Source organism: Centroberyx affinis, unplaced genomic scaffold (genome assembly GCF_046629955.1).
Source record: "Centroberyx affinis isolate AG114_WGS23_722 - 3 ecotype Tasmania unplaced genomic scaffold, CSIRO-AGI_Caff_v1 ptg003990l_1, whole genome shotgun sequence".
Classification (NCBI taxonomy): Eukaryota; Metazoa; Chordata; class Actinopteri; order Beryciformes; family Berycidae; genus Centroberyx; species Centroberyx affinis.
In genome coordinates this window covers 25,001-46,277 of record NW_027281806.1, presented here as the reverse complement: position 1 = coordinate 46,277, position 21,277 = coordinate 25,001, and the positions used below count along the sequence as shown (strand labels likewise).

General features: G+C 44.7%; 2 protein-coding genes across 2 annotated transcripts in view; both read right to left on the bottom strand.

The window, feature by feature from the left end:
* Positions 1 to 4,687: 4,687 nt before the first annotated feature.
* On the bottom strand, positions 4,688 to 9,814 carry adat1 (adenosine deaminase tRNA specific 1). The gene is made up of 9 exons (XM_071542020.1): positions 9,673 to 9,814; positions 8,811 to 8,879; positions 8,551 to 8,605; positions 8,168 to 8,298; positions 7,041 to 7,623; positions 6,787 to 6,932; positions 6,476 to 6,575; positions 6,178 to 6,264; positions 4,688 to 4,820 (listed from the first exon to the last, which is right to left on the bottom strand). The coding sequence occupies exons 1-9, from the start codon at positions 9,812 to 9,814 to the stop codon at positions 4,688 to 4,690; spliced, it is 1,446 nt and encodes a 481-aa protein (XP_071398121.1).
* A 2,721-nt stretch (positions 9,815 to 12,535) lies between these two features.
* wwp2 (WW domain containing E3 ubiquitin protein ligase 2) overlaps positions 12,536 to 21,277 on the bottom strand; it is a 14,548-nt gene continuing 5,806 nt past the window's right edge. Inside the window, exons 5-14 of the mRNA XM_071542011.1 lie at positions 21,063 to 21,134; positions 20,882 to 20,970; positions 18,613 to 18,772; positions 16,349 to 16,482; positions 16,036 to 16,176; positions 15,807 to 15,927; positions 15,206 to 15,310; positions 14,336 to 14,432; positions 13,573 to 13,645; positions 12,536 to 13,451 (exon numbers count right to left, since the gene is read on the bottom strand). Coding sequence (XP_071398112.1) covers positions 13,352 to 13,451; positions 13,573 to 13,645; positions 14,336 to 14,432; positions 15,206 to 15,310; positions 15,807 to 15,927; positions 16,036 to 16,176; positions 16,349 to 16,482; positions 18,613 to 18,772; positions 20,882 to 20,970; positions 21,063 to 21,134 — 1,092 coding nt within the window. The 3' untranslated portion in view covers positions 12,536 to 13,351. The remainder of the gene's footprint in view (positions 13,452 to 13,572; positions 13,646 to 14,335; positions 14,433 to 15,205; positions 15,311 to 15,806; positions 15,928 to 16,035; positions 16,177 to 16,348; positions 16,483 to 18,612; positions 18,773 to 20,881; positions 20,971 to 21,062; positions 21,135 to 21,277) is intronic.

The window sequence follows — 21,277 nt, the reverse complement described above, 5'->3', positions numbered from 1 at the left end:
TCTACTTAGTTTTAACAAAGTGCTGCAAACACTGTAGATGTGATAGCTGCCAGTCTTTCCCAGTTCCAACATGAATCAGCGTCGTCAGCAGCAGCACTTTATTGCTCTGAGTTCTTTTCTCACTTCAGTTTTTTCACCCAGGCCTCTGTTTTATTTGCCTGGTCCACCTTTCCTAATGGAAACCAAAAGAACACAAGTCCATTTTCCCTCAAAAATCATTGTTTGCATCCCCAGACGCAACATTTATTTAGTCATTTTGCGCCATAATAGACTTATGCTTGCCAAATATAGACAACTTGACGTCATGTCGAGATAGTTCCTGAGCAGCTACAATGGAGTTTGATATCAGAAAATGTTTCAGTGATCTTAAACATCAGCTGTAAACATCAGGTTTTGGTGTCAGTCCCTCAGAATCAAAGAGCGAGGGCTTCTTTCTAGATTCACCAGTTTGCGCAAATGTTCAACAATCATATAGGGAGAAATCCATCGTAGAAGAGGAGAGAGACCAATTTCTCCACCCATAGTAGCCTCAACAGACCAGAATGCAATGCAACCACACAGCAGGTAGCATTTTAAGTGAGGGTTGCAGTCGCGATCATAGAAATGACCCAATGTTCGCCAGCTAGTTGGCTAGCTAACTATGTAGATTCCCATATGCCAACCTTTAATTGAAAGCAACAAGTTCACATCCCTACACTGGGGTTTTTTGAAAGGCATTCTGGGAAATGTAGGAAATCACTAACTAAAGTAGAAGTGGACGAGGCAGGTTGAGGGAAAGCGAGTACATCAGAAAAAGGGTTATCCCAAAAGAACTCCTGGAATGCACTGATGCATTACCTCTCCTCTTTTTTCCACATTTATCCAGCTTCTCTGCGCGTGAGAACTGATCCAGGATCATTTGTGAGGACCCGCAAGCATTTTGTCCACAATCACCTGAAGGTCAAACTTGGTTATTATCTACTCACCCTCATGTCATTCATGGTGAATTCTGTATGTCTACACAACACACAGCGAGCTTGCTAGCGATGCTCCGTATCAGCCTTCTTCAAAAGAACTACAGTGGCCGGGTCTTGGTTCTTTAGAGTTCCAAAAAGGGCAAAAATGACCATAACTTTACTCCAAACAGCATTATCTAAGTGTTGTGAAGCCAAACGACTGTGGGTCCACAAGTCCTACATACCTTTTCCACACTCACAGAGCTCTGGTGGCTCTTCGTAAGATAGTACTGAGATGTTTTAGTACAATCGTTTGGCTTCGGAACACTTGGATTATGCTGGTTGGAGTCATTTTCTGGTCATATTTTGCCATTTTTGGCAACTTAAAAGAATCAGGACCCGGCCACTTTTGAAGGAGGCTGACATGGAGCCGCGCTAGCTAACTCGCTGTGTGTTATGTGGACGTACAAACTTCACCAGTGTTTCAACTGACATGAGGGTGAGTAGATCGTGACCAAGTTTTCATTTTTTGGTGAACTATTCTTTAAATCCCTGGATTTAACTCGTCAAAAATGGATACTCAGTAGAAAAACTGGTAACACTTTATTTGAAGTGCATTGTGAGCCACCATCTGCACATTACAATATGCGGATTCTTACTTTATAACATCAGAAACATTATACTGCTTTATGACCATTATTTATCTTATGGATCTGGTATGATCGTGTTATGCTGTTGTTAGCAGAAATATAGTTAACCCTGAAAGTATTCGACCCCAGCCAATTATATCTGGTTCAAATTTTAATGATTAAAATACAATCATGATGTTGATGTGCTTATGATGTCTTATTTAAAAAATTTGTAACACTGTTTATAAAGACTCCACCCCTCCACCTAAAATACCTTATTATTTCTGATGAACACTTCAAGTATAGTGTTACCAAAGAGTTTGACCACACATTTTTCAAAGATTATAATGAAAAAATCAGAACCACCATCATTTTTTTTTTTCAGAGACATTCTCAAATTACTCGGAGGTTGACAGTTTGGCCGTGATCGTAGTTTTTGGTGCTGAATCGGTTTAAGAAATCTGGTGTGTTTCCACCCTTTACTTAAGTCGTTTTACCATTCACATTTGTGCACCGTAAAGCTGATTCAGGCTTTTAAACATGGGATGTAACATTGACAGTATTCCTAGATGTGTAATATATTGATCGAATGCTATGATATACAGGATTGTTTTATTTCATCAATGTTGTTTGATTGTTTATTATATCTTAAAAACATAAAAGAATTTTAGATATTTCAAAAAAGGTAAGGTAGCTGGATGACCTGACCAATAAAAACAAATGTAAAATGATTCTAATTCGAGTTGTTGGTCTTTTATTTAAAAAAAACCACAATATGCGTGACGGACAACATAAAATATTGAAGTATTCACACCTGGAAAACCATATTTAATACAAATTAAAGAAACTCCTGTACAACCAGGAGCAGTGAGACGGATACAACTGATATGAACAAGAGAAAAGTAACAACGGAGCGTCTTGGCATGACTATTTTCCATGAATTTCCCTTTCTCAATCAAAAACAGATTTCTAAATATCCTCCCCTGACGCCCACAGTTCGCCGTGACGGGCTTATCTGCCGTAACACAATGTCCTGATTAAGAAATCAAGCCTTGGGCACATTTGTACATTTTGACCCGGAGAGACAAACATGAGCGGACACAGCAGCTCCAAGCGAATTTCATTAACAGAGGAATCTTTGTTAGGGAGGAATGTTATCCGAGTCTGAATCTGGCATTGCGATGGCACGAACTTCCTCCTGGACATGGACGTCAGCTGGGTCTGGCAAGGTGTGGCACTCACCATACCTTAGTTAAATAAAAACATCCCATCGTTGGAGCTTTGAGGACCATTGTTCCCTCTAAGATGATAGCTCGGTGACCTATGTCTAATAATTTACCACATTTACCATTTGTACATTTTGACCCGGAGAGATAAACATGAGCGGACCCAGCAGCTCCAAGCGAATTTCATTAACAGAGGAATCTTTGTTAGAGAGGAATATTATCCGAGTCTGAATCTGGCATTGCGATGGCACGAACTTCCTCCTGGACATGGACATCAGCTGGGTCTGGCAAGGTGTGGCACTCACCATACCTTAGTTAAATAAAAACCCATCATTGGAGCTTTCAGGACCATTGTTCCCTCTAAGCTGATAGTTCGGTGACCTATGTCTAATAATTTATCACATTTACCAAATGTGACCAACTATCTGGTTAGCCATCAGTTATGAATCCACTCTGCCCAGAGAAATGTAATCGATATACGCAGGTGTGGAATTTCTGGTGGCAAATAATATTAGATGCCACTGGTTCCTCCTGCCTCCGGCCTCCTATCTATCATCCATTTTCAACCTTTTCTCCCTCACAAGAAAATGACTGGAAGCTGTGAAGTGGAGCTTTACTGAAAACGCGAAACCTGGAAAGACCCTTTCTGTTGTCCCTAACGGAGGAATGGGAGTGTCAGTGAATTGACAATGTAAGGCAGCAAGGTCATAATCTGCAATACACTGCTCAATATTAGCTTCACTGAAATGGGTTTATTTCCACTGGTTAACAAACACACTTTCACAGCAGATTCCCTGTCTATTCATCCACTAAGGATCCAACTGTTGCGTGGAAAAATGCAGATTAAACTCATTCATTCATTCGTTCTTCCTACTCGGGGGTCATGGAGGGCCGGGGTCTATCCCAGCATGCATTGAGACACCCTGCACAGGTCTCCAGTCCATCACAGGGCAGACACTCGCATTCATACCAGTGGGCGATTAACAAGTCTCCAATCCACATGACGGGCACGAGGAAACCCAGGAGAACACGAAGGTCCCGCGAATGGAACCCGGGACCTTCTCGACGGCGCTAACCACTGAACTCCCTATGTGGAAATTACAAAAAAAAACTCCTTAATGGGGTTCCACATCCAGGCCGGTGTATCCAGCTGTATTTTCGTAGGGCGGCTGCGGTCACAGCGGGTCCCGCGTTCGGAAAAACAACCGTCATCTGAGGACACTGATGAGCGGTCAACGACCTCTCGGAGCAGCATGGCGGCGCTGGGTGTCCCGCTGCTGAAGTCGATGTCATCTTGGGCTATGGGGTATCCAACACAGTAGAACGTTATTCATCTAAACGCCAAACGTCCAGACTGCCCACATGACCCGATAGGCTTAATAGATGGATATTATGGAGATTAGGGTTCAACCGATATATCGGTTTGCCAACATTGACCTTTCATTAAAAACCGGATATCAATCAGTCAATATCATCTACCTCTGATATGATCCAGTATGGTTGATTACATATTTATTGTAGAATTGATCAATACTACACTGGTTGTCTATGGGAAGACCTTAACCTGAACTGATTCTAATGAGACACTCTGATCAGATTCTACACAAGTATGCTGGAGTCTGTTAGACTATCATCATCCAGGGTTTCAGTGGAGAGTTTTAGTGTCCCATGATGGTCTAAATGCTGTTTCAGAGGCTTTTCCACCCTGACAAGAATAAAATGACTACATTTTGTGAGGCCTTCATATCAGCGAGGCTCCAAATATCCCATGTGGGGCCTGTTGCGTTTTGTAACCCTTGTCCCCCTGAGTGCGTGCGACAGAAAAAAACGAGCGTTCAGGCGACCTTGGCGGAGGTATTCGAAGCTGCGGGGAGGGGGGGAGGGGGGGAGGGGGGCTTCAGTGGAACAGCAGAAGGCCTCGGTCGCCGCGCGGCCACAGAGGGAACGCCTGGTCACGCAGCTGCTGCCAGGCCCGCTGGTAAGACCGGGACGCCTGCTTGTAGTCCCAGTAGCTGTGCAGCTCCTTCCCCCTGCACAGAGACACACACAGAAAGACTCCGAATCAAAAAGCTTAAGAACGTAATGGAAATGACTGTAAACGGAGCCGGTCGTTCCATTTAGCTATTCCAGTCTCCAGCTCTGCATGAGAATGACAAAACTCCCATCAGGCACAAAAACTCTCAAATCCAGAACAATGGACACTCCCTGTTACCTTCAGCTAACACACATCACATGTCTTTATTGCTAAATAGATGCGGGGCTGATACTTTAGCTGTCCCTCCTCGCTAGACATACCATTGTGGCCGTATAAAATCTTGTCATTGTATGCTTGGGCTGTGTTACTGTGTGTGTGTGTGTGTGTGTGTTTGTGCTGCGGGGTCCCATGTGTGAGGCAGCACTGAGCCGGGATCAGGTTATCTGCTGGAGAGCTGAGGAACAGAGGGACCACTGTTCTCCCTTGGAGAGGATTCTTAGCCGTCAACACACACACACACACACACACACACACACACACACACACAGAATGCATGTGAACAAAAACAGCCACAGAGATGCACACATGGAGACTGACAGACAAAATGCGAGCATGAGAAGCCACAAACACACACACACACACACAATGTGCTGTATAATCAAAGAAAGCTGTGCGACATCCTATATGCTTTGGCAAGGAATACCAAGGACAAGAGCCATAATGTATTCAATTGCCAAAAAATTTTAAAGAATGGGACAGTCAGCTCAGATAATGCTGGGAGTGGCAGACTTGCCTCTATGTAAATTATTGAAGAAAAAAGCCCAATTCTTTTTTAGGGGATATTATATTTAGATGGTTCTTTGCAGCGGTCTTGGAAGTGGAGCCATTCACTTGGCTACATTTTGCCGTCCCATAGCACCAAATGAGCAGAATATATCTGTGGGGGGTTGATAGGGTTGTTGATCAGTACCAATAAATCAATCATCACTTCACCAGCTGCAGAGATATCTGGCTTCCAGAACTCACTTTCTGGCGTTAACTCTGTTTTGGAACAAAAACTCCCCACCCATTTGCGTTTCAAGACTCTCCCTAGACTTTTTTTTTAATATTACGATGTTACTTGTGATGACGGTGACACACAAACGTTCGCTTTCAGTTTAGCATGACTCACTCTGGATCACGCCTCAAGTACCAGAAGGGTGGGGGTTTAGCACCAGAAAGTTTAGATCATCATTTTAGTTTTAAATGTTTTTTTGGGGGCAGTGGAACCCGTTCAGAACCCGGCCGTATTATCGGTGACGTTGTGCGGGCGCCGAGCGGAGAACAAGACCTCAGCGATGGCCGATGTTCTCGGAGACGCGACATTTTCATCCGATAGGAGCAAAGTGTGAAAGGGGCTATTGTTCCCCAACCTGAGAGAGTCGGGAAGGAGGGACGGGTCGGTGGCTGATACTAGAGACAGGAACGAGTGGAAAAGCTCCACTTTGCAGAGAAGAGACCTGGAAACACAGAGAGAGAGCGAGAGAGAGACACATGTCAATCAAAACTAAATCTATAAACATATATTGTCAGTATGTAGAGATGAAATACAGTAAAAAGTGAGTTCATGTGATGCAATCTGGGCATATAAACAGTGCATTGAAATATTTTTAATGTACTGGAATCTAATCCTTTCCCCCATCAACAGTAGTTACAGTGTGTTGTCTCTACCTGGCTTTAGCTGTGCCAAGGGCCTTCTTGGTGACTCCATGTTTGTAGCCGTTGGCAGTGACATCTAGTGGCTGATCAGTCACATTACACCAGCTGATAGCTGGAACAGACAAACAGGACGGTTACTGGAGCGACTGAACAACACCAAAAACACACAAATGAGCTCCTAGAAATGTGTGACAGAGATACAAGGAGTGAGTGGCAAAGGATATACAAATGTGTTAAGTCCATATAAGTCTTTTGGGGCCTGGTGAAGGCTACTAATGCTGAGCTATGACAAGAAAGAAAAAACTGAAATTCTGTAGTGCTACCTGCTCCACAGGGGGAGATGCGGCCCTGTCCAGCCTGGTGCCGGAGCTCGGTCTGGGCCTGGCTGCAGGGGAACTCCAGGCCGGACTTGAGCAGCGCCGGAGGACACACCGAGAACCCAGCGGGAAGGTCTGACACATGGGAGCACCTGGGGAGGACAGCAGGGCCTCACCTCAAACCTGTTCTTATTCTCCTACACATACGTCCTCGATTTCTCGAGACAATCCCCAACGAAATCCCCTCGCTCGCTCCTCACCTCGTGACCACGGCTCTCCGCATGACCTCTCGGCTGTAGGGACACTCCCCCACCACGACGGCGCCGAAGTAGAGCGCGTCCCGCAGGTAGTGGGACAGCAGCGCGCCCTGGAAGCCCAGCACCCCCCAGCGGGCCAGCTTGTCGCTGCAGGACAGCGACAGAGTCGGCTCCCCTCGCCCGGGCTTCACCCGGAGCGCCCCGGCGCTGTGGAACCCCGCCCCGGGGTGCAGCGGGTCGGCCGGGCCGCCCGGGACGCACTTGGCCCCGGTCCTGTGGACGTCCGGGACCGGTGGACTTTCTGCAACGTCGCTTTGAGGCGGATCTTCACTTTCATCTGTATTCGAAGTGGAGGATTCTGGCTGTTTTGTGTCTCCTCCGTTCTCTGGCTTCCTCTCTTCCGTCTCCTGTCCCTCCAGACGGGGAAGCTTAACGTTTCGTCCGTCGCTCGGCTCCTCGGCTCTCCGTTTCAGGTTTCCGCCCCCGTCGATCCCTTCATCGGTCCCTTCGGGGGGCTTCGCGGGTCTGACAGGAGGGCAGGGCTGGGACTGGCTGTCGGTCATGGGGATGATGGAAGCATCGCCGCCTGGTAACGCACAAAGGTGGCATGTCAGACAAACCTTTCAATGTGGACAAGGACAGACTACATGTGTTTTCAGAGGCATGGAAGTATGGGTTCAACCAGTATGGGTAGAAAAACAGCAAGAGGGCGCTGTTCCTCCAGAGCAAATTGAGCTAAAGCTTTTACAGTTTCTGGCAGTGGCAGATGGTGGAAGGAGAGAAAGGCAGATGGAAAAATCTCTACCAACATGTTGATTCTCTTCAGGGAGGGGAAGGGGGGATAGGAAGCAACAGGGCTTATGGGAAATGTAGTCTTAATTTGGAGAAACACCAACACTAACAATACAACCGGTGTGAGATAGAAGCTACCAATCGTCTCGACCATACTCTCATTGGTTTACTGTGATATATTGATGTTTAAAAATTCTACCCATAGCACAGCAGTACTGTGATAGAAGTGTAGTAGCACTGTAGTACTTTGGTAGCAGCTGGCAGCAGTGAGTGATTTCCTTGTGACTCGGAACTTTCCGGACAGCCAGTGAGGGAAAGTGGAAGCGTGCTGGACTCACAGGGAGTGTGGCTGGTGAAGAAGAGGAAGGAAACTCCTGGCTGCAGCCTCCACTTCCCCTGCTGATCGGCCTGACAAAACACCGAGCTGTGCTGACCACACACGGCCCCGTTCAGCTCCTGGGTCAGGTACCTACGCACACACACACACACACACACACACACACACACACACAATGAAACACAGTGAAATAATGAACAAATTTTAGGAAAATGGGGAAATCTGACGTACATGCACAAAAATAGACATGCATATGCACACATGTACAGTACATAAATAACATTATATTACCAAAAGGTCAGTCTTCTTACTTTGGATAATGCTAGTTACCATCACATAGTGTATGCTAAAGTGTTAGCATGGAGCACACACACACACACACACCTGATGCATCCCCTTCTGGCAATGACCTCTGCATGGCTGTCATTGAGAACATCACCTAAAGGGATGAGAGAGCAGTATAGAGGAATATGAAAACCTTATTTCTCCCAAAGTCTGCTTTTCAGGAATTATGACAAACCTTATTTTCATACTGACAACACATGATTGGGAATTTTTACATTGGGGTTTGAATGGGTCACATGGGTGCTACTGTCATAACATTTACACAACACATAAAAGAACAGAATAACATTAACACAGACCGTTGGAACTCATAGCTGTGTGTCCAATACATTTGGTCCCAGTTCCCAGGGAAACGACCTCCTTTTCAACTGTGAATAGAATAGGATAGCTCATTTATTTCTAAATATTTCCATATTACCTGTACTTTCATATCATGCAAGTCGTTTTTGTCTCAGTATGTTCTACTGCTGCACACCCTGTATATATGCTGTAAATTCATATAGTTATTTTTACACTCATATGTTTAGTTTACAAGTTCTGGCGTTATATAGAGAGAACGTTACACTAAACTCCATTCAATAATGTGGTATTTTTTGCTGCCTTGCTTGTCGGTAAACGTACATATCTGTTTAAAACCTTTAACAACTCGTTAGGAGCTACTCTGCAATTCGGCATACATCCAATACCACAACAACATTTAATTTCAATAAAGTTTCAACTTGTAGCATAGGTTTGCCTCGAATTCCCACAATCCTCTTCCACCAGAACACTCAGTGGAGGCTGGTAGCGAACAGTATGAACCATTTGTAAAAGTTGAAATTTTACTGAAATAACGTGCTGCTTGCTGTATTGACTATATGCCGATTTCACCAGCAAACCCTAACAATTCATAAAAGGTCTTAAGTCATATTCTACCGGGTATGAATGTTTGCCTAAACGCAAGGAAGCATTAAACTGCCAGATTTTTGAACGAAGTGTCGCGACACCTTCCCCGTACGAGATAACGGCACTTATCAGGGACAAGTGGCATCTTACTCATTACCACAAAGTTAGTCTCTGTCCAGCTACGGCACGTTATTTGGCTGAGTAGAAATAAATACGCATTGCAGTGAAAATATATGTATAAAATTATGCACTTTACAGTTATATCCACAGTCCAACCTTTGTCAGTGTTGACATGCTGGGTGACTTTTACAACAGCGGCCAGCAGGGTCCACTCTCTGCCCGGCTCAGGCTTCCCTCTCCGGGGAAGCTCGTGGAAACGCTCGTAGCATAACTTGGCGATTTCGTCTGCAGTCCACATAGTCATACCGGAGGTGGACGTGTAAATGGAGACTGAGGCGCATTGCAAATTTAAATTTTAATGGATTTTAGTATGTGGTTTAAACATTACGAATATCTCTATTACATGCATCCAAAGTTATCGGTTCTTGAAACACTCCGAGCCGTTCCGAGCTAAGGAATCACGTACTTCCGGGGCACGGGTCTCTTCAAATTTCACAATAAAAGCTCCTTCAGTTATGCCATAAAAAAACAAAAAAACAAAACAGTGGAGTAGCACAGATTGCCTCCATCTTCATTTCGACCCAACCCCCTATTTGGTCTTTCTCTTGACGCAGTATACGTATAAGTATGTAATAAGTGCTCTTCTAGGAGCTTGTGAATACAGTATGTGGAATATCAACAATATGCATCATTTTAATCACTTTAACTTACTTAAAGTAGATAGAAAAAGTAATGGTGTCACCACTATTCATGGTTCTTTCACTTCCCCTTTATTATAAACATGATATTGCAGTATAGCTTGACACAACCAATTTGCTCTGCAATAAATAAAGTCATTTTGAGGGGCACCTTGTTTGGGTTTAGGTAGCTGGCAAAACAGAGAGAAAGAGAGACATTGAAAGTGCATGTGTGTGTGTGTGTGTGAGAGAGAGAGAGAGAGAGAGAGAGGGAGGGAGGGGGGGAGAAACAGCTTTGAATTCACTGACCTGAGTTTTTACAGATGTTTGCTGCGATGAAGAAAAATGAACATCTGCGTATACTTGAACTGACTTCTGAGTCCAATCATCTGTGAACTAAATTCAGCACAGTTTGTTGCTTGATCTTATGTCAAAAACAGACTCAGAATACTCTCTCTGCGTGGTTTTCTTTGATAGCACCGTGACTTGTCTGGACACAACAGCAAAGAACTATTTTCTTCTCATATCACACCTCTGTGCATGAATAGCTATGTAAAAAAAAAGCAGAATGGCTGTTTCCTCATCTGCCTCAGAGCCAGCCTGTAGGTGCCGTCCTCCTGGCCACCGTCAAGAAATGGGAATAAATCTTTTAAAGGCGCCCTATTATAGGAATTCAAATTTTCCTCTATTTATCTACAGTACATATAATATAATAATGCACTGATATGAGACTGAATTCATACTCAAGTGTCACAAGTCTCCCAATGTCTTTCTCAGCCAGTGGGAATTTCATTCATTGTTGTCCTGTCATCAAAACAAAGTTGACTTGGGGGATTAAAAGAAAAAAAAAAGAGTAAGTAACCTGTTGCCTGTTGGATCCTCTTGGCCCCATAATAATTATCCTAGTGTTGTAATTGTCAGTTTGCATTATGTTTATTCTCTTCTTATTTCTATTTCATTTTAAATTGCTGACTCCTATCACTGTCTGCTGCAATGACATAATTTCCCTTTTGAGATCATATACAGTAAGTTTTAGCATATCTCATCCTATTAAAACCATAAGCTGCTTTTCTCTTACAGCTCTCTAACTATCTTGGTAAGGACATAGGGATGCAGGGGGGGTCAGGTATTTTTTTTGGCAGGAAAATAGTCAAATTTAAAGCGAGCCTATTGAATATCAGCACAAAATGTGACAAAAAATATGGGTCTCGGCCTTCAGAAAGCCACATCAGTCGAATCCTGTTGTCAGTCACCCAAATTTGACTTTAGTTTACCAACACCACAGGAACAACATGTATGAATTGTATAACTGAGTGTTATTGGTAGTTATCACTTGGAACCAGAGGTTGGGAGTCGAGTCACATGACTTGGACTCGAGTCACAGTTGTAATTGCTTGAGACTTGACTTGATGCATGAAGAGAAGACTTGAGACTTGACTTGATGCATGAAGAGAAGACTTGAGACTTGACTTAGGTTCTGGTGACTTGGGACTTGACTCTGACTTGTACTCTGACGACTTGAAAAGGTTTCTAAAGTCTTGACTTGAGATCTTGTGTTTGTGTAAATGACTTAGATTGAAAAGTGATGAGATTTGTTCCAGCAGACGACTGAATTTAAATTCTGTTTTCTGAATTTGTATGGAATGGTTGAGCAATTGTCTAACCCTAACCCTGCCAAATGGGAAATTGTAATTGTAAATTGTATTGTATGAATTTATTGAAGATGAAACTGATTATAGAAATCAAACTCATGATGCTCTTACCAAGTTTTTACCCTATTAAAACCATATTGCACTGAAAAGATATTGATACTGGACTGGATTTTTTTGTTCTGACTTGACTTGGTGATCTACATTTAGACTTGGGACTTGACTTGAGACTGACTTGGGACTCCAGCAAAGTTGACTTGGTCACACCTCTGTATATACTCAGCAGTCTAGAGATGTGAGTGATTATTTCCCTCAAAGACCCCTTGATCAACTGGGTGGTGGGGTGGATTGGGAGGATGAGTAGGAGAGATCAGGGGGTTGGGAAAGGGGAGGGCAGTTTTATATTTTGTATTTTATATGATGATCTTGTATTATGTATACCAGAACCCTTTGAAAATTCAATAAAGAGATGTTTAAAAAAAAAAAAAGACCCCTTGATCCAAGCTTTATAGTAAAAACACAAAGGGATATTTCGTAATATTAAGCAATTTCTGCTCTTTATCGCCCTCTATTGGCGACCAGCGGGAACTGCAACAACATCGGTAGAACTTTCCTCCTCCTACACCCCCCCCTCCCCTTCAGTTACGGTGGCCTGTAACTTACATAAATAAAGTCAATAAAGTTTCAGGACTGTTCAAGATTGGAGTCTCATTTATTTTAGCTATGTACAGGGAAAAAAAAAAAAAAAAGCAGAATTTCACAATGAACAGAAAAATAAAATCACATCTCACCACTCTAGCCTCTGCGACAGAGGTACGCTAGCTCATGATAACAGCTCTTCGTCTCATATATGGACACACACATGCGCTCGATTCCTCTCATACACTCTTCCTCTCTCGCTCTCTCTCTCTCTCTCGCGTCACTTTAAAATGTAAATAAAAAAAAAAAAAAAAAAAAAAGAAGAAAAGAAATGTATTTCTCGTCTGGGTAGATATGATATAGTGTGTTTGCGTGTAGCTGTGCTGTCGTGATTTCGCTGCTGATATTAAAACTATCCTGTTTCTTTTTGTTTTCGGTGCGTTTCTAAGCGGTGAGCGGAGGGGTGTGTGTGTGTGTGTGTGTGTGTGTGTGTGTGTGTGGGAGGGGGAGGGGAGGGGGGGGTGACTCTGGTCAAATATACTTCTCTGGTCGCGCCGTCCTTTCAAAACACATACGCGCTATTTGCATGCGTAGTCACACACACACACACACACACACACACACACCCCTTTCCTTCCCCTGTCCCCCCCCCCCCCCGCCTTAATCCCACTATTCAGTCCAGTCTCCCGTTACAAAACATGATCGTCCCCCCCCCCCCAGAGGTGAGGGGGGGAGGAGGGGGGCTTCGATGTACAGATGACAGGCGGTTTCGTAGCCCTGTGATTAAGAAATGAAAAATAATGATACAAAAAAAAAAAAAAAAAAAAAAAAAACTATCCCAACAAAAGTTTCTCCTCTATCCGTCTTCCGTCACTCCTGTCCGAATCCCTCCGTCTCCTCGATGGCGAACAGCAGCTTCTCTCTCAGCTGCTCCAGGCTTCTGTAGGGGGGCAGGTCCAGACGATTGAAGCTGTAGGGGGGGGGAGGGGGAGGGGGGGGGAGTGTATCAGTTAGTGATTCAGGTAAGCAAAAAAAAAAAAAAACAGAGAAAGAAAGAGTTGATGATGTCAGCGGTGGGAGCGTTCACTCACCAGGTGTGGCTTCTTGGAAGCCAAGTCTCCTTCCCCACCTTGTCTATACAGAACTTCTGGGGACCGTTACTCCCTGCGGGGGGGGGGGGAAGACACGGATAGTCTCAGCCTTTTTGTCAAATGTCAGCTTGAATTTTTCATCACAGCTGCTTCCGAAAAAAAAAAAAAAACATCTTCCTACTTGCTGTTCTCAACAGTCTTGGAAAGGTATTGAATAAAATATAAGATAATGTTTAACTTGGTTTAACCGCATATTTAAATGGGTAATGACTGGTCGGCTGACATCTTGGCTTTTTTTTTTTTTTGCACCGTCACTTCACACCAGATGAGCTCATAAAACTCACACTTGTTTGGTGCATGAGGCAATAGACTTAGATGGGGGAAAAAAAAAACTTAAATGTGGAAAAAAAATGAACCAACTGTGTCTCCATTAAGCATTCAGCATTGCTTGTGTTGACAAAGCGTTTGTGTGTTCATTTGATCGAGAGCTTCATAATCAACTTTCACATTTGGAAGTTTATTTCTCTCTTATTCTAGACTTTCAGCTGGACCAGTAAACCAATTTCCCCGTATGTTCTGCTGGGAACACAATAAAAGCGTCTCCCACTTTCCATAACTGTAAATGCAAACTGAAAGCGCAGCCTGAGAACCAAACTAAGTGCATGGAACACTGTCACTTACACCTATTATCTTTAAACCACTGGAGATTCCTAAAAGTCAGCAGAAAGGAATGTGGACTCGTGTGAATTTTCTTTTCCTTTACCTATGAGTTCAGTGAAGCCTCCGACGGGAAGCCGGCAGGTTCCTGTGACGAACTGCAGGAGACGGATTCTCTTCTCGTTGTCCATCTCCTTCACCACCTGTGGTGAGACGGGTCCATAGTTACCATGTGAAAGCTGAGAGAACAGTATTTTCTAGTAGTATTTACCACCTGAAAGCTGAGAGAACAGTATTTTCTAGTAGTATTTACCACCTGAAAGCTGAGAGAACAGTATTTTCTAGTAGTATTTACCACCTGAAAGCTGAGAACTGTATTTTCTAGTAGTATTTACCACCTGAAAGCTGAGAGAACAGTATTTTCTAGTAGTATTTACCCCCTGAAAGCTGAGAGAACTGTATTTTCTAGTAGTATTTACCCCCTGAAAGCTGAGAACTGTATTTTCTAGTAGTATTTACCCCCTGAAAGCTGAGTGAACTGTATTTTCTAGTAGTATTTACCCCCTGAAAGCTGAGAGAACAGTATTTTCTAGTAGTATTTACCACCTGAAAGCTGAGTGAACTGTATTTTCTAGTAGTATTTACCCCCTGAAAGCTGAGAGAACAGTATTTTCTAGTAGTATTTACCACCTGAAAGCTGAGTGAACTGTATTTTCTAGTAGTATTTACCCCCTGAAAGCTGAGAGAACTGTATTTTCTAGTAGTATTTACCCCCTGAAAGCTGAGAACTGTATTTTCTAGTAGTATTTACCACCTGAAAGCTGAGAGAACTGTATTTTCTAGTAGTATTTACCCCCTGAAAGCTGAGAGAACTGTACTTTCTAGTAGTATTTACCACCTGAAAGCTGAGAGAACTGTACTTTCTAGTAGTATTTGCCGTCTGGAAGCCGAGGAAACAGCTGGTGTGCGTTCCTACCTGCCAGAACCAGTGGATCTGCTTGCTGTTCTTGGTGTAATGTCTGTAGATGGTGTTCTTCTGCCAGTCGGCCAGGTCGATCTCCTGCATGCCGCACAGCATCAGCTGCAAGGAAGGAACCGGAGGAGTAACGCGTTAGAACGACAGTTTTGCCGACCAAAGAAGAAGAAAAGAAACGGCCTGGATCGGAATACAATCTCTTCAAATCTATTCCCTGCATCTTGCACGCACAGAAACGACTTTTAGACTTACACACAGAGAGAGAAGGTGTGTGCCCTTCACTTTTTTATTTTTTTTATTTTTTTTATGGCTTATAGGCGTTTAGGCAGAGGACAACGCAGGATGCGACATCATCGGCGGAGTGAGTCACGGCACATCCCGGGCCAAATTTAATTAATTGGCTCTTGCGGGATTGAATTCGGTCAAAACCCAGCCCCTGGAGCGGGAGTCAAGGAGAAAGAGAAGAAGAGTCCTCCGTCAATCCGATTTGCTTTCGTTTCAGATTTCTGTCATCGTTCGAGAAATCCTGGAAAACCTTTCGGGGCCCCGTGCTTATCTCGCGATGTGGGGGTTTCACGATTCGATACGATGTCATAAATACCTCTAACTCCTTCTCGTCGAAGTAGCGGAGCCACTCCAGGGGCACCACCTCGTTGAAGCCGTCCAGGAAGGCTTTGGTCTGCTCCTCCACGCCGCGGGTGAACCTCCAGTCGGTCAGCAGGCTGTCCCCGGAGAGAGAGAGAGAGACGGAACCTGAACGTTAGACCTCTGAGGGGGGAAAACCGAGGCATGGAATAACAAGGACGCGGCAAAGAGAAAGAAAGCCTGACCTGATGTACTCCTCCTTGTTCTCCTCGGTGACCAGCTCGTTCTCTCCGTCGTCCTTCAGCTGGTGCGTGGAGACCTTGCCGAGGATCTCCATGTCCTGGGCGAAATACAGCTCCACGCCGCACTCCTCCAGGCTGTTCTCCCTGGACACACACACACACACACACACACATAAGAAGAGAAAACACCTACATGCCCACACACACCCCCTAAACCTAAAATGTCCTCACTTTGCAGGTTTTTCCCTCGTCTTCCTATCCTTGCGAGGACGTTTGGGTCTTCAGAAGTATGGAGAAGCCGTGCTGCTGTACTTACTTGACCCACATGATGGAGTTGTAGAACTCGGGGTCTATGGACTCCAGGTCTTTGAGCGTGGGTTTCTTGTTCAGCATTCGCTTGTAGAACGGCAGCGTGAAGCCGGTGTCGATGAACTTCCCGTGGTACAGGGCCTGCGGGGGGGGGGGATTGGACGTTTTCCGTTAGAAGTTAGAAATTGCTCCACGTTACCGGTTGAGACATACAGACTCAGGGTCAGTTCAAAGTCCCTGCATCTAATGTCATTTGCCAGCGAAGCACTTCCAAACCTGCTTCTATAAACAGACTCAATTTCTAAGGACAAAGTGGAGCAATGACTCATGACTGACCAGATATTATTATTGGGTTATCATGACTGACTAGATATTATTATTGGGTTATCATGACTGACCAGATATTATTATTGGGTTATCATGACTGACTAGATATTATTATTGGGTTACCATGACTGACTAGATATTATTATTGGGTTATCATGACTGACTAGATATTATTATTGGGTTATCATGACTGACTAGATATTATCATTGGGTTACCATGACTGACCAGATATTATTATTGGGTTACCATGACTGACTAGATATTATCATTGGGTTACCATGACTGACTAGATATTATCATTGGGTTATCATGACTGACTAGATATTATTATTGGGTTATCATGACTGACTAGATATTATTATTGGGTTATCATGACTGACCAGATATTATTATTGGGTTATCATGACTGACTAGATATTATTATTGGGTTATCATGACTGACCAGATATTATTATTGGGTTATCATGACTGACTAGATATTATTATTGGGTTATCATGACTGACCAGATATTATTATTGGGTTATCATGACTGACCAGATATTATTATTGGGTTATCATGACTGACTAGATATTATTATTGGGTTATCATGACTGACCAGATATTATTATTGGGTTATCATGACTGACCAGATATTATTATTGGGTTATCATGACTGACTAGATATTATTATTGGGTTATCATGACTGACTAGATATTATTATTGGGTTATCATGACTGACTAGATATTATTATTGGGTTATCATGACTGACCAGATATTATTATTGGGTTATCATGACTGACTAGATATTATTATTGGGTTATCATGACTGACCAGATATTATTATTGGGTTAAAGTGATAAATTATTAGATGTGGGTCATTCATTCTATCAGCTTAGAGGGAACTTTGGTCCTGAATGCTCTATTTTTTACTTGATGAAATGATGGGAAATGATGCATCTCACCAAGGGATTCTGACTTTTTCTAACTTACACTGATTGGCCCAAGGGGGGCGCTATGCTTACAGGTCAAAACAAGGTAACAAGCTGTTACCGATTGGCCCAGAGAGGGGACTGCACCATTCGTACGGGACAACATGTTTACTGTCGCCTTATTTAGATACAGCTTCCGAATTCACTTCTTTCTGTCTTTTCTCTCCGTTATAACGATCTAAACTGCGGAGCCGCACACACTTCCAACCCCAACCACCTTCGTCACAGTCTTCCCTCTGTGTGTGTGTGTGTGTGTGTGTGTGTGTATAGAGGTAGAGCGAGTAGCCGGGGCCAGACGGGGCTGTTTAATGTTAAAACACCGCAGAGGGCTCGGCGGCACCGCGGGCCAAGAACAACACAGACGCCCACTGACTGACTCAATCACAGTCTGTTCTGTTCTGTCCTGACTGACCATCTGTCCGTCCGTCCGTCTGCCTCTGCGGCCGGCGTCACACACACACACACGCACACACACACACGCACGCACACACACACGAGAGAGACAGAGGAAGAGGCAGGCTGATAGAGACAGAGAGGGAGAGAGACGTGGAAATAAACAAAGTGGGAAAAAGAGAAAGCGAGGGGAGACAAAGACGGAAACCGACAAAAGGTGAGGAAAAAACTCAGAAAAGAGAGAAAAGAGAGAAAGAGAGAGAGAGTTTGCTAGTTTGGGAGTCGGTAGAGAGAGGCATCTTTCTAAGGCAAGTCAGCGGAGTTCGCTTTAGGACTAAATATAGGCGACTATTGGCGGGTGTGGGCTGGGTGCGGCAGTGAGGTCATGGTGTGGGTGTGGGTGTGGGGGGGGGGCGGAGGGTGGAGGGTGGGGTGGCAGAGGGTGTCGGTTTTTTTTGGGAACCTACGGCTTTCTGCTGGAGCGGATCCCAGACCGAATAAGAGAGAGTACGTTACGGATATAGAGGATTTTTTTTCTTTTTTGTTGTTGTCGCGCGATTGTGTCGGCGTGCGGTCACCATGGCGATGAAGCGTCCGATGAAGCGGAAGTAGGTGAGGTGGTCGGGGTTGATGGAGGAGGCCGGGTTGATCTGCAGGCAGTAGTTGTTCTTGCCGGCGTACTCGAACAGGCAGTACATGGGGTTCAGGACCTCGTGGGACAGCAGGAAGAACCACTCCCTGCGGGGGGGGGGGGCGGAGAGGCAAAAAAAAAAGAGGGGACACACACACACACACAGAGAGTCAGATGCCGCCGGGACCCCCCCCCAGCCCCCCCCCGGGGCTGATGCTCCCGAGGCCAGAAGTGGAAGAAGGGGGAGAAGGTGGTTAGAAAAGACAAAAAACATCTTTACTGTCTGTATGGTAAAAGCACATAAGGGACATATAAGCACAACAAATAAAACACAAGAATTACAGATTTAAAAAAAAGACAATGACGTGAAAAACAAGACATCTTACAGTAAAGACAATACTTAATTCAAACAATGAATCCAAGGACAAGAAATGTATCACTTTTGCACATATCATAAAAAAAAGCACAAAATCAATAATGAAACAAACAGTAATTCCGCAGCTTAAAAGTACAGCATAACAGTATAAAACATATTCATAAATCTGAAGCACAAGGTTTGCGGGCCGGTCCCGCCGTTTCCAGGTATTCATAAATCGCTGTGGTATTTTTTTTTTGGACTAGTTCCAGGAGCCGGTTCCCAGATAGGAGGTTCAGATCGATCTCCCCCACCCCTCCGCCCCCCCTGTCTATTTCCGCAATGACATTTCGTCTTGATGGGGCATTCGGAGACAGAGCGGCGATAAAGTGGGGGGGGGGGGGGGTTTGTCTTTTAAGAGAGGCCGTAAGGTGCTTTCAGGGCAGGGAGAAAATTAAGAATTTCATTGCACAGACATAGACAAACCAGATCTTGACATAAATCACATGAAGACAAAACATATACCATCGAGGATAAATACATACAGCAGAATAAACAAAAAAAAACAAAAAAAAACACAAATGGACTGTAGGAGTGGATGCATGTTAAGAGAGAAAATGAGGGGCCGCGGTCGCCACCACCCACCACCACCAGCACCACCGCCGAGCGCTCCCGGGGAGGGCCCCCCCTTCCCCTCCCCCTCCCCCCCCCGGGGCGTGGGTATATGGAGGAGGGAACAGATGGACGGACGGACGGACGGACGGACGGACGGACGGACGGGGGGGTGTGGGGGGTGGGGGGGGGGCAGACGGGGGACGGGGGGCGGACGGAACGCAGACACCTCCCAACATCCCGTCCGTGGTTCTACCCTGTGGTAGAACAGCATGACGTCACCTACCATAGGGTAAAACCACTGACGTGACACCGGAGACAGAGACACAATGCAAAAAAAAAAAAAAATACACCCAAAAAGAATACAAAATAATAACATAAACAAGAGAGATAGACCTGGAACGCAGCGGACGGAGGGGGGGGGGAGGGGGAGGATGGAGGGATGTGATGGAGGGAAGGAAGAGGAGAGGAGGATGGGGGGAGAAGCTGGGTATCTGCAGGTTTGTAATCTATAACTTCCATAGGACCAGTAGGAATTCCAACATGGCTGATCTCCTCCTATACAAGTCTCACACAGTAAAAATCTTACTTAGATCTTTTAAGGCCTTTTAAATACTACCTGGAATTGAATTTAATCCCTTAAAAGCCAAAATAAAGACACAAAAAGCTATCAAAAGCGGCTTATTTCTGATTGAACATATTTCTGATTCCATAAATGGGTGGTAAAAGAAAAAGGACACCAAGAGACATGAAGTCCAATTGTGTTTAGTAAAGTAGATAGGAAGCATATTGTACTACTAACCCTGTTGTGGATTAATCTAACAGTGGACATGCAGTCATTACATGGAGAACACATAAGACCTCTAATAACTGGATTTAAGACATTTTAATACTTTTGAAGGCCTTCAATTTTGATAAATTTTAAAGACTTTTTTTTTAGATTTTTTAAGAACCCGCAGATACCCTGGAGAAGGGAGGTGAGAGATGGAGGGAGAGAGAAAAGGCAGGAATAGGATGGAGGGAGGAAGAGGAGGGGGGAGGGGATGGGACCAGGGAGAGGGGGGGGGGGTAAAAAAAAACAAAACCAAGGTCACCAACACCAACATTAACAAAAGGTTAACATAAATGAGTCGAGTAACGGGGGGGCCCCCCCTTGCTGAGACACCTGTAACACCGCACACAGAAAGACGGGAGATGAGGAGGAGAGGGGGAAGGGTGCGTTCGTTTCGTTCGCCCAGAGAGGCCTCACCTGGCGATGCCACCGTAGTCCAGGCCCTCCTCGCCTCGCATGATGATGTAGAGTCGGCGGCGCAGGTCGTATGGCTTCACGTTCATGATCTGACGACAGAGGAGGGGGGGGGGGGGATGTGAATCGTGTGCAGAGTTCAATGAGATTTTTTTTTTTTCCTCGAACTTGTCTGGCCACTGACCTGCTGAAACGAGTCCTCAAACAGCGTCTGTCTGGACACGGAGATCTTCACATGGCTGGGCAAGGCGTTGGACTGGAGAGAGAAGACGACAACAACGAAACAGAAGTTCAGAGGACAAGTTCGGAGGAGACGTGGACTCAAAAGAGCAGCTTCGAAAATACTGGTTTTCAAAACCCGTATCGGTCGAACCCCCGGCCAGAATGTCCTTAACTCAC

Bases quoted from the DNA above. Each gene is read 5' to 3' on its own strand.
- adat1 (XM_071542020.1), bottom strand. From the start codon at position 9,814: ATGTGGACTGCAGACGAAATCGCCAAGTTATGCTACGAGCGTTTCCAC. The intron at 8,880-9,672 runs GTTGGACTGTGG...TTCTATTCACAG, and splicing joins GCATGTCAACACTGACAAAG to TTGAAAAGGAGGTCGTTTCC. The intron at 6,576-6,786 runs GTAGCACTACAG...TGTCTGTTCCAG, and splicing joins CATCTCCCCCTGTGGAGCAG to CTATCAGCTGGTGTAATGTG.